This window comes from Xiphophorus maculatus, chromosome 7 (assembly GCF_002775205.1).
Source record: "Xiphophorus maculatus strain JP 163 A chromosome 7, X_maculatus-5.0-male, whole genome shotgun sequence".
NCBI classification, from domain to species: domain Eukaryota; kingdom Metazoa; phylum Chordata; class Actinopteri; order Cyprinodontiformes; family Poeciliidae; genus Xiphophorus; species Xiphophorus maculatus.
The window spans coordinates 24,911,533-24,925,007 of NC_036449.1; the positions used below are offsets into that span (position 1 = coordinate 24,911,533).

General features: G+C 35.5%; 1 protein-coding gene across 2 annotated transcripts in view; it reads right to left on the reverse strand.

The window, feature by feature from the left end:
- epb41l5 (erythrocyte membrane protein band 4.1 like 5) overlaps nucleotides 1-12,717 on the reverse strand; it is a 37,456-nt gene extending 24,739 nt beyond the window's left edge. For both annotated transcript variants that reach the window (XM_023337126.1, XM_023337125.1), the window contains exons 1-8: nucleotides 12,524-12,717; nucleotides 10,823-11,034; nucleotides 5,217-5,321; nucleotides 3,027-3,069; nucleotides 2,820-2,898; nucleotides 2,079-2,123; nucleotides 1,621-1,673; nucleotides 12-132 (exon numbers count right to left, since the gene is read on the reverse strand). In XM_023337126.1, coding sequence (XP_023192894.1) covers nucleotides 12-132; nucleotides 1,621-1,673; nucleotides 2,079-2,123; nucleotides 2,820-2,898; nucleotides 3,027-3,069; nucleotides 5,217-5,321; nucleotides 10,823-11,002 — 626 coding nt within the window. In that variant the 5' untranslated portion in view covers nucleotides 11,003-11,034; nucleotides 12,524-12,717. The remainder of the gene's footprint in view (nucleotides 1-11; nucleotides 133-1,620; nucleotides 1,674-2,078; nucleotides 2,124-2,819; nucleotides 2,899-3,026; nucleotides 3,070-5,216; nucleotides 5,322-10,822; nucleotides 11,035-12,523) is intronic.
- Between the last annotated feature and the right edge of the window lie 758 nt (nucleotides 12,718-13,475).

The window sequence follows — 13,475 nt, forward strand, 5'->3', positions numbered from 1 at the left end:
TAAATGAATACCTGCACTCCTTCCAAGTATTGTAGATTGCAAGCTCCATATCCTCCGTCTGCTCTGGAATGAAGCGAAATTCTGACACCAAGTCCAGATTATGTTCCAGTGGGTCACAGTCACCTAATTCAGCTGAAAAAAAAAAGTAGACAAGCACTTGAGATTTAAGAAGATACAAAGCAAAACAAAGCACACTAATTGACAGGCATATCCAATATACTCATTCAAACTTTTGGCCCTGACTAACACTGAGGGGAAAAAACTGAAAAAAGGTAGAAAAAAGACTGACTGAGGGAAAGAGCGAAAGCAGAGAGGGTGTTGGATTAGGGGGCCTCTGAAAAGGATTGAACGCTAATGAGCTGGCACTTAACCCAGAACTAGCTATGTATGTGTAAGCACGTCCATCCAAGAGTTTGCACACGCAATGCCATTCCATAAATGTCTCCAGTGATTGATTTTTTTTCTTAATGACTTTTGAAATCACTTTTTTAGGTGGAAAAATGAAGGATGGTTTACTCTTATTAAAGGAATTTTGAAAAAAAAAAGGTTGTATTCAAGGAACATTGTCGCTGTTGTACAAACGGTATTATTTGGATCAGGTAAGAACCTTGATGAGACAAAATTTTACTGAAACAACAGCTAAGAAGGGTACAACAGTGCTTGTTGTACCCTTAGCTTTTTTGTGCTTAGCTTTTTTACATTTTAGGTTTCAGCACATTGTGTATTAATAATTATAACAAAGACTAAATTTAACTGGAAGATTTGAATGTTTTCCTAGATATGTAATAAGATGTGCTTGTTTTAATATTAGCTATTCCAAGAGTTCTTCTGACTGAAGTTGACCTTGAATGGAAAGTAGATACTTTATATGCAAATGTTCCAAGACAAGAGAAACAAGAGATGCCTCTCAAAAAATGCATTAATTCCTAAAGTTTAAAGACTAGAGCAGAGGACTGAAGCCACACGTGGTTCTTTGGACATTCCTCAATGGCTCTTACAAATTTTAGCTAAAAATGTGAAAATGATAAAGAACTGACTAATATTTTTGAATATAGATATATAAGTATTAACAGTTTTTCTTTTTTTTCATGGAATAATTGCATTGAATTTCCACAAGCAAATCACTAAATATATCAGTAATATTTTTAGATTTACTTGTTCTTATCATATGGTTGAAAATTACTTTCTTTTTTCCTCACATTATTTTTTGCAAACATATTTTTTTGGAAATGTTTTATGTTTTTTCTTTATTATAAAAAACAAAAAATAGAAAAACAATGTTTCTTTGAAAATGACATCAACTTTCTTAGAGTGGATATTTACTAGGAATTGTCTTTTTCCTACAGGTCAGGTAACATTTTTGGCTCTAAATGAGTTCTATTCAGCTGGACGGAGGCTGTTTAGTTGGCAGAGGCTGGAAACAAAATCTAGCATAGTTACTTCTCTTTGTTAAGCAGTTATACATAAAAATTATTTATGTGATGAAAAGCAGTCTTTTGCATTTGCGATCTTACACACTGGTATTGCGATGATGAATGCAATTCAATATACAGCAGTCCTACTTTTTTACCACATAGATCAAGAGTTTACTATAAAGAACAAAAACGTAGCTATACTTACCCTGTAAAGAGAAGGCAGCCAACTCCACCGCTGTGTCAAATGGACATTCAAGCCTAAAAGTCAAATATATTTCTCTCATCAGTAACAGTGAGGAATAATTTTGACTTATAACATTGTAAAATGGACGTAGCTGAAAAAAAATCACCAATAAACAAAGCTTAGAAGAGTTTAAAGTCTCTTTTTTTTTTTATTAAAATAAATGAAAAAAATTTCCTAAACTGCTTCCTAATTATCTCCTTTGAGTTTCGGGTTTGACTTTTTAAGTGCACCTTTACGGTTTAACAGCTTATTTTTGGCTTGTGAACCATCAGGACAACCAAGTGAAACATCCAGATCAATTAAGAGAGTAGAACAAGCCACCACAAAAAGTTATTTAAAATAAAAGCAAAGTGATTTAAATCTTCTTTCTTCTCATTTCGTTCTTCGTTATTGTCAAAATAAATAAATAAATTACATACTTGCCACTGAGGAGGTCTTGCTTCAACTGTAACACAAAAAGGTATCTGAAAGAAGGACAACATAAACACAGTTAGAATAATTTTACCCAAAAAGATAGCTGGGAACACAGAATCAGAGGCTATTTTATGTTTGGATGAGGAACTCCTTGTTAAAAAAGACTAGAATACAACTAGTGAATACACAGTGACCTCTGGCAAATCTATTGACTAATATTTATGTCTGACTTAATAGAGATTACCAACATAAAGAGAATACATAATTGGTGAACTATTTTGGTTTAAAATAACTTTTCCTTGTGGAATGCTACATTAAGTATCCGGTGACTGACTATTTTACACAACTTATAAAATAGAACACAATGAATCAAATGACAACAGAGTGGTGAAAATATTTTTGACAAATAGTTTAACAAGTGGTTCTGTTACTGAGGAACAAAGGATCAAGAAACCTAATGACAATTAGGTTTTCCAAACCAAATGACATCAGTCTTGGCAACATTAACTAAACTGTTCGAGTATAGTCTCCTGTGGAACCTCAAGATGTACAATCTGACATATAGAAATAAAGAATTAAGATGGAGTAATGAAGAAAGAAAGAACAAAAGAATGAAAATGAAACATTTTCATGCTTTTGGATATGAATATATACGTAGGTAGGATACATTTTTCTATCAAATTATCCCTGTAATTATATTTAATCAATCTGGCATTAGCTTTTTTTAACTGCTTCAATTTATTTACCTGGTAAACTCTTCATGTAGGTTGTTCGGTTCCGAAGAGTAGAATTTGACTCTCATGTGAAGGCAGTATGGTGGACCAACTAAGTTCAAACGGACCAAAACATCAGCTTAGTGACAGTCATGGTGTGATGTTTAACAGTTAAATCAATTGTTGATTAATACAGAAATAATTGTTTGTTAGCATTGTGAATGGTACAATAATACTTACTTTTTACTTGCTTTTTGATACTTTTGGTGACATCGAGCCAATGCTGAAACAACAAAGAAAACAACTGAAAATAAAATATTTTCAGCTTCAAAAGTTCACAAATTTCCAACCATGTTATAGTCAGGGCTATTACAAGGCCATTGTTTAAGAAACACTCTAAAAACAATGTTGATGGTATTTGGGATCACTCTAATGTTACAATACTTAGTCGTGTCCATGTTTCAAACCTCTTGCTGTTGATTTACAGTTCACTAATACATTTGGAGGTTTCTTCCGCCTTGTGCAATGCACTAATAGCAGCAAAACAGGTTCTCTATTTTGCACTGAGAGCTTATTTCTAAGTCTGCTCATTGTCAGTTCAGTTAATGACAAGCTTGAACTATGATAGTTCCTCATTTGTAATTCTAACAGGACAATATGCACCAAGAGACCCATCATATGGAGTTTCAGAATGGATACAGAAGATTATATGAGAAGATGTTTATAGAAAGCTCCTGATTAAAGACCTCATAAAAATTTAAGGAGTAGAGCTAAATGATTGGTTGGTTCCAGAAAGCAAACCAGTATAAATGAGCTCTACCAAATTCCAGCAGGAAGAATTGGCAAAAATCCAAACACAATTTTGTCCAAAATTTGTTGACGGGTATAAAAGGTGTGTGGCATTTCAGCAATGCGTTAAGGGACTGCTTTTCAAATATTAGTTGTTTTTTGCACATATTTTAACCTCTATGTATATGTTTTATCCATTTTATCACGTGTCCATATGAGAAAATCCACATTTTCCAACTTGTGCACTAAATTCTTGTTTCTAAACCTCATTAAAGTTGTTTGCTGACATGAATTGAAACTGTAACAGCTGTAATTTACACATGTACATTTTTAAATATTCTAAACCCATCCCCAGAAACTACATGTTGAGGAACTGTCAACACATTTAACAATGCCGAACAAAAAAAAGAAGGTCATCAAATGTTTTAGGAAGCAACATCCTCATTCTCTAACGCAGATCAAAAAGAGATGATGTGATGGAAGGCAACATGAGGTCTAAAAAATGCAGCTGCAGCTCGAACATTAAAACAAAAACTGCTACAAAAATAAAGCTGTCAGTAACAGTTTAATCATGTTATCAGTAACATTTACATATTGTTTCCATTATAAAACATGCAACTTTGATAACAACGGCACGTGATGTCCTAACGACTAACTAGGCTCTAGCATCCAGTTCATTATAATCTACATAAATCAGGGCAGACAGAGCGGAACTCAACCAGCCAGATTTATTACTGCCATATGCATATTGAAATATGCCTCACAATTATTGCAGTCTTTTACACATATTACTTAGCACATTTTGATTGAATTACTAATAGCCTTTTAATATATTGTGCAGCTCTAATTCTCATTTTGATAAAGATACTTTAGTTTCTACACCAGGACTGTCCCTGTTTTTCACAATCAAATGTATGTGGAGATTGAAAGCAGATTCTTAAATATCTCTTTTAAAAAAACACCTGAAAACCATAGGAATTGTGTCATAAATAATTAAAGATTTGAAATTCTAACTCTTTCTACACTTGGTATAAAAGCTGATAACTATGCGATAACTATTTTATTAGAAACAAAAATTTAAATACATAAACTAATTGAAAAGTGACCTAATATTCAGGCTGGATGAGGCACAAACAGTGAAGGAGACAGGGTCATCGCTTTGTGAAAATGGAGGCAGACAGAACGACGGGTTAAGACAGATAACAGAGGAACTTGCAGCACTTTCTAGTTTCATCTCCCCCACATTCCTCATCCCTCCCTCTCCCACACTCTCACAACTTAAACATGCTCTCCGCCCTTCTCCTGCATTCATCTCTCCCTCTGCTGGCTCCCACTAATTCAGTGGCTTTGCAAAGTTTCTGTGAAAGGAACAGGGTCACTGACTTAAAACAGTTTGTGTAACAGGACAGCGTAACGGCCAGCGCTGACAAATCTCCCTTAACCGATCCCTTTAACCCGTTCACTGAAAGGGAAGAGGATTAGACCTTTGTACAGATGAGCGAATGATTTGGAAAGAAATCAAACGTTTGACCAAGAAATACAACAGTGATAATATTGTTTATGTATTAGATCAGTCCTGAATTGATGTTTTTCTTGTCCTAGTTGCTCCACCAAGGAAGAAGACAGTATCGCAGTTCTTACCGGAACCTGTGCAGAGTCCATGAAGCGCAGTCCAAAATAGTCTTTCTCTACAATGTCCAAATGGTACATGATCTGCTCAAACAGTTCTTCACCTTTGGCTTTTTTCTGGTGGGAAAAACAATACCAACAAAAAAAACAGAACATTTTAGCAACTATGTGTCAGATGGGATTAAGTCAACAAGAGCTATAAACTCAAATATGGCAAAAGAACTAAAACCCCTCCTGGTGTTTTTATTAAATTACATAAATAACTTTTTTTTGTCTCAATAGGCTGTTTCCTGGATGAAGGTTGGACTTCACCATAAGACAAGGAGACATTCTGTAAATCAGGTGTTGGCCTGTCTGATCAGCCCGTACCAGTTACAGCCTGTGTCCGGCCTGGAACTGGGAAATCTCTTTTCAAATGCTCTCAGTCACATGCACCGACTCAAACCACCTCTGAATTCTTCCCCCAGAATATCCCTTACCTTTGAATATACTTTTATCTATACTTTCTTTTCAACTATAACTATTTTTTAGCATTTTTCTAACTTTAGGATCACCAGAGAAGCATAAAAAAATACTCTTGTTATTTTGAATATTTAGAATTGATGCTTTTGAAATTAAATCCCTGTTACACTCATTCCTTTCAGATGAGTATAATAGTGTCTTAACGTATACAAGCGTTTAAATTAAGAATCAGTGTAAATTGTTGAGAATTAAAGCAAATTATTCATTTTGCCTATTTCTTTAGTAAATAACGACATGGTGTGTTGTTCATTCACTGCATTTTTTCTGTAGAAACAGTAAGTCAATGATGCTGTCAAACAGACAAAATGCTGCAAAAGATCCATATATTCAGCCTTCTTTATCCAGAAACCCCTAAATAAAAACACCCATTAACTTCAAGGCCATCGTGACTGTAAAACATGGCAGTGACAGTATCATGCCATCACCGCTGTGAGGAGGCTTTCCTTCAGCACACACAGGCAAACTGGAGTGGATGGGAACATGGATGGAGCTTCATCATAAAATATTAATTTTTTCCATATCAGACCCAATTTTTTATTTTAATCTTTTTTGCTTGCTTTTTCTTTTTTTTAAAAAAGAAATTACAGAAAATGTATTCAAAATGTAGCTTCCCCCAATCATCTCTAGGTAGGGTATTAGGCCAGCGAATAAGATTATTTGATTAATTATAAGAATTGAGATATAATACTAGCAAAAAAGGACAATTTTACCAGAAAAGAGTCTTAAACAAGATGGCGGCCCTGGGCATGCCAACATCCCTCTGAAATATGGAAACCCATAGAGTTCATTGGTGAAAATAAATAAATAAATAAAATCTTCAAAAGGCAAAAATTTGATTAATAGCGAAAAACAATTCCAAAGCCAAAGCTACAAAGCAACAGTTTATATCAAAATCATTTGAGTGACCCAGTCATAGCCCAAATATAAATCCAACTGAGAATCTGGACTAAGCGTGACAATTGAGATGTTATCCATCTAGTTTCAATTAATCTGACCTACTTTACAAAGGATTTTTTTAAAAAGGGGCCAAAACAAAAGGACGCAAAGCAAGAGAAACAGTTGGAAAGAAATAGATTGTAGCAGATCTCATCCCAAGAGACTCTGTAGCCAGCTTAGGGGGACAGGCCCCACGCTAGCTGGCATAGTTAACAAGGCATACCGCACCCTACAGTACCCATGGAGAGACAGCACAAAGGACTTATTGTGTGTGTGTGTGTGTACTGCACCCAAGGTCCTGCTAAAGTCCCTGCACTGCTGTCTACTTTTTTGTCTTTCTTCCTGCCTCAGAGGACACAACTTTCTCTCTTAGACACCATGTCAAGTATTTTACTCATGAGCTAAACAACTGACAACCACAGGTCCAAGAATCCTTCGTGGATTCATCTGCACAGAGCACAAACAGTAGAACAAGAAGCAATGGCACACTGCAAAACTAAAGAATGTTCCTCACTTGGTAGAAAACTACAACTTTTGAATCATTTATTGGGAGACAGTTAAAGCATTTGGGAGATCGACTTTTCCTCTGTGCTACAAATCAAGCGAGTAAAAGAAGTGACGTGGAGGTGAAAGGGTAAGAGGGCCAATAAGTTATGGATGAGTGAGATATGAGGGAGTGTAAGTGGGGCTGGTCTGTAACAAAACCTTTAGTTCAGTTTCTACAGGTGAATGTTACACAACTGTGCAGAAAAGAAACAAAGGCATATTGAAAACACCATGAAGGCAGAAAACTACAATTAGAACCTAAAAATAATACAGGATACCTCCCTAATTTTTTTTTCAACATTTGTCTCAGTACACCAACAATAACTATAAATCTAATCTACATCTGTGTGGCGGAGTAAAAGAGAAATGATTGAACAGACAGAGTGGTGGACAAACTGAGGAATTGATGGATAAATGGATAGAAACAGATGGATATATAGACAAAAACATTTACACAACTGGACAGAGATTCAACTCCAGAGCTACAAACATTTTCTTCAAGTTTTGTTGTGTTTTTCATCCAAATTACTTCTCAGTCCAATACTCCTAAGAATGGTTATAAACAGATTAATGGAGTAACACTGTTGTGATGACGTGCTGAACACAGAGTGTTGGATAGAGTGGGAGCTTCTTAAAGATACAGAGACTGACCAGCATTTTCAGTGAGAATGACCGAAACTGTCAACAGATCCCAGTCTTTTCTTAAGTTGGTTTCAATGCAGTTGAAGGACAAGAAAGCTGAGGTGGACAGGAAAACAGTAAACGTACTGACAGTAAACGAAGCAGCACAGCAATCTTCAAGGATGAGCAAACAGTCTTACTACTCATGAACAAAATGTTCGAAACATTAAAAAAAATACACTGCATAAATTTAAATTATACATTAGTAAACATCTTACAACTTCAAGCTTCTAAACGTATCAGTGAAGATTTAAAGAGCTTTGTAACAATAACAGAGGAAAGAAACACTTAAAACTTCCATTAAGAACTATTGGTGGGGGTACTTGTGAGTTATGGTGACATTATCTTTGTTTTTACTTGGACGTTAAAAGTTCAGCTCCCTTTAGGTTTCAACCAGTGTTTGTTTTTATTATCTTTCCAGCTATAGCTCATACAAACTTCTATTTATTAAAGCTGTCAAAAACAAAATATGTGGGCAGCAGAAGCACAGCAATGTAGTTGTGTAACAGCAACGATCAACAATGAACATTTGAAAAACCAGCTTTTAATTTGAAAGGGACTACCATCGTTTCTGTGCCTGTCTAAGCACCTTCATGTTTGTGCTAGCTGGCACTGCTCAGAGAAAACTCACTAACAAGAGTGATTTAAAAAAATATGCATATTGAATAAAAAAATTAAATGGTGGACATTGTTTGAGGAAAACAGACTGTCATTTCTTTTGATAACTTAAATTAGCATAATCTGACTAAGCCTGAATTGAAATATAGTACGTTATATAAAGGGTTTGAAATGTAAATTAGGGAAAATGTTGTGCAATGGTGATATTACTGTTATACATCTGTCTGAATATATAATTTACATGCAAAGTGTGTATATGCTCCTGAAATATTTATGCCAACAAAATCTGCTATGCAGTATTTTGCAGTTTGCATTGTCTATACTGATACAGTTATTAAAATATATATTTTTGAAAAGAAGCATTTATGGTACTTCCTACAACAATCAATCATCTGGAAAAACATTTGCTTAATCTGTTCTGTCTTTAAGCATTTGCTGATTTTATTCTGGCAATAATAATTCTCTTTATAGGGCAGCTGTTCAGTTTCTCAGCTGACAGCACAAAAACAGGATGATGAGGCAGGAGAGACAAATAGGAGTGCTTTCATGATCATTAGTTACAAAGGGAGGCCAGTGGGTATAAAAAAAATAAACACAAAGGAGAAGCAGGAGCTGGTGGTAAAAAAAACACAAGGATGGAATTCTGGGCGCATGTAACTATTTTTAAATGCAAAATAAAGAAAATTAAAGAGAATCAACATTTCTTCTTCTTAACACATTAAACTCTTAGCTCTGCTACTCATCAAACTCATTAATAACAGTCAAACCCAAGCATTATTACATTTTATTCACACAGTGCTAAATGAAAAAGACTGGAGACAATAGAGAAGCTCAAATATATTAGGGAACAACATTAAAGTTTTTTAATAAAGCATTATCTGCAAAAGCGCCATGAATTAAACTGGTAAAAATGAACAACAATAAACTGATGGAAAAGCCTTGTAAAAATTCCATCAACAATTCATGCCAAACAAGAAAACAAGAGAGGAGAAGAAAACAGGAGCAACAGAGAGGAACAGAGAGAAAGAGTCCAGGCTGATAACATTCCACTAGAAAGAAAAAACACTCACTAAGAGTACAATACAACCTCTCTGTGCAAACTATAATAAGCTGATAGGATAAGAATGTGGCCAGTCTCACACTTGACATCACTTGTGACATATAGGTAATAAAAAGCAGTTTTACACTGCTAAGGATTTCTGCACGGCTGAGTTTTGGGGCTTTTGTACCAGAGAGGGATCCACACATTGTTTCCAACAGTCTGTCACAAATACAATTTGTTGCTTTTTCTGTACATTTGGAAAAATTGCTAAAGATAACAGGTTGAAGAAATCTTTGAAATTCTAAAACTAGTTTTGAATGCTAAAAAGCAAAACTATTGTTCCTAAACTCAATCTGTGTTTTTGAATCCTCCATCTGTAAACACTCTTCATGCTTGACTCAGTGTCTAAATTCAAGTATCTAAAAATTTTAATTCATTCTCCCTGTTCAAGAAAAATACCAACACAACTTTGCAATGTGCTTCAGAATAAAAATTTGTCTTTAAAAGCACAAAATTAAACATGCATCTGCTATTAAGTCTTTGCTTGATAAAAATTTATATCAGGGGTTCAATGAGGTAAATTTAGCCTCATTGACACTTGCATTCAATGAGGTTCTTAGACTGTGCATGATGTTCTTCGAACATCTTGCGCTAAACAGTTAGCTAACAACATAAAAGTTGTCCAAAGAAACGTATAAATAAACAAAAAACGTATGCTTTAGTTTTATTTCTGAAGACCACTATTAAATTTGAAAGAAAGTTTGGCCCTTCATAGCAAAACAAATATATGAGGGAAGACTCAAAATACCTGCACAGACCTCTACTTTAGCTCAGCCTGAGAAAAGGAAAAACTAATTTGGTACAAGGTGGAAATAAAGAACAAGAAGGAGAGTTATGGGATGGGATGATGAGTCCAACATGTCATGTGATGCTGTCATGTGCTCTTAGGAGAGGATCATGGAATTACAGGTGATCAGCAGTGCTTCAACACACACACACACTCCAGAGGCTTAACTGGAATACTCTACTGACATAGGTACACATTGGTCACCAGTACACTGCTGCCATTTTTCCCAGGAATAACTTTGTCTCATATCAGCTTGAGAACATCTTTTGCAAGTGTTTTATTGAATAACTCAGCCTTAACTGACTGTGTATGAAACAAAAACAGCAGGCAAACCAACAGGGAAAGATGGAAATTAACCCAATACATCAGTTTTTAGAACAAAGTCTAATTCTATTATTTATCTACACCTTGGAACAAACTCCTTACCGGCAGGTCAACGCTGACATCCGTCCCGTCCAGTAAGGAAACCCGGCAGGTGATGATAGACGTTGCATCTCCGGCTGCAGGGATGTGTGTCGTGGCCCGCTGTGCTTCTCGTAAGCGGGTTTTCTCGGCGTGTTTGCGGATGGAGCGCCGGCCTAGCGTCCTGCGCAGGAAACTCAGCATGATGGGTGAGGAGCAGGACAACAGGACCACACCTGTTGATGAAGAATGAAATTAGTAAGAGAGTAGCTGTGTGTCACTGATTATTAATCCCTGGAAAAAGTGGAAAGTTGCAGATTTCAGGGTCCAGAAATACAATTTATCAGGCTGGGTTTTATTTTCTACATGTTCTACTAATCATAAAACAACGCTGTACTAAAGACTGATAAGCCTGTTACAAATTCACAATAAGCAATAAATCAATTAACAGCATGATTAAATGAAATGAGATCAATGATTTACAGTTGAACAACAATTGTTAAACAGATGGTCCTTTTTTTTACATTTGCCTGTTCTGCCTGTCTAAACTGAATGATTATTGTTTTATGAAATGCAATTTTGGTTACATAATCTATTTTAATTATTGTCTGGGTTTTTTTGTTTGTTGTTGTTTTTTTTTGGTTATTTGGACATTTAAAATGTTTCACAGTTGCAGTGTTAAATGTGCTGGACGTTTATCTTTTAGCATTTGAAACCTTTAGAGGCTGAAAAATACAGCAGACTGGGCCAGGGGTTCGCTATCCAGTGGGACAAACACACTAAACAATCAAACAGAGCAACAATTAAGTAGTTTACATGTTATCATATCCAAAGTCCAGATCTCAAGAACTGAGAATGTTTGACAAGACATATTTGCTCTTTCGAGTCTTGTCCAAACTGAACTGAACAATTGAGTATCCTCTTCATGAGATTAAAGTAATGTCTTCAGTCAGAGGCTTCTTCAAAGTCACTGTAATACAGACCACCACAGGAGATCCCTCCTCCACAGCCATTAGCATCTACAACAACTCTGAAGAAAAGTATGAGTTACAGCAACATTTAACTTGCTTCTCGGATTAATTAAGTATTTTGAATTTGAATTGATAGAATAAATATCAGTCAAAGACATTTTATAGGAATCTGTAATATACAATAATTGATTCTAGGGTGAAATGTCTAAATATGTTAAATGTGGCCTGGAGCCTGTAGTCCAGATTCCTTAAAAAAAAAAAGGCTAAATATCCCTTTGCTGAATGAGCTGCTGTGCCTCGGTTGCTAACTTCAACGTCAAAATCCAAAACCCAACGGAAAAAAAATACATCTTTAAATCCATGGTTTATTACGTTTTCAAAACTATTTGAATAACCCCCCGGCAAATAAACGCAGATTTAATTGCGTAAGTTCCCAATCACCAAATGTTCGCCGCTTTTTTTTCCCGAGCAAGCGAGCTCTTCTCCAAAAAGTCTGGAACGTTCTCTCACATTTTAATCTTAAACTGAAAGAACGATTGGGAAGTAACCGTTTAATCCTAGCGACACCTGTAACGGTCGGGGCCTGAAGTACCTGAATATAAGCAACAGGTGGGCCCTTGTTTTATCACACCGGCTGACGGCTGCAGATAGAACTAATCGAATAGAAGAGACTCCGAACGTGCTCCGCTACAACAAAACAAACACCACCGTTAGCTCCCCGAGCTCACTGACTGACACACACTTGGATACTTACAAAAAAGCCTCCTAGTAAGGAATTCACGGGGAAAGCACGTCCGCCTGCATTGTACTCCGCTAAAGTTGAAGTTTGTGTAGTACCATACTCTATAACTTAGCTTAATTCTGTCAATTTCTCCGCTTTTCTTTTTTCAAACCGCCGTCCTCCCTCCACAGGATAATTTTCCTCACAGTCCCAACAAAAAAGTAGGAGTCGAGCTCTCCTCAGGAAGTGACGTCATGACAAATCCAGAACAAAAAAAAAATCGAATTAGCATATTTAAAGAGAGCAACCCTTTCACCTCTTTCGGTCGTTTTTAGTGTTTTATTATCTAACTACAAATAATTATAAAATAATACTAATAGTAATATCTGTATTTGGAAGAATTTCTGCGCAAGAGATTATGATGGTATATTTTCAGCACACTGAGCAGGATCCATTAAATGAAAAGCTCTTTCTATAGCCATAATTAAAATATTTACAAAATAGAATGGCAATGCTTCAAATGCATTGAAAAGGCATTTCCTTTCTATTTATTACATTTTAGCCAGAAATTATGTGCATCAGCTTCATGTGGCAGCAGCACCTTCTACTGATCAACTGAAGGAATCACTCTTTAGACATCTCTGGATGGTTTCTGAAGGAGGTTTATGTACGCATTGTATTTATTTAAATCAGTGCATTGCTCTTTACCCAAGATTATTAAACTGTTAAACTACAAGTGCCTCTAACTCTACAGGCACTCAGAATATATTTTTATTAGTTATTTATAAGATAAAATGAAATATATATATATTTCATGTTTAGTAACTATTTGCTTAGGTAACAGTAAGTGCGAGTCCTTGCTCTAGACATTAATTTATTCCTTGATTATTTTTTTTTTGCATGCCTTCCTTCAAATGACTTAGATTTCTTTAATAATAATTTGGAAACTAATTGTATAAGAGTATTAAATAATATCAATCCTGGT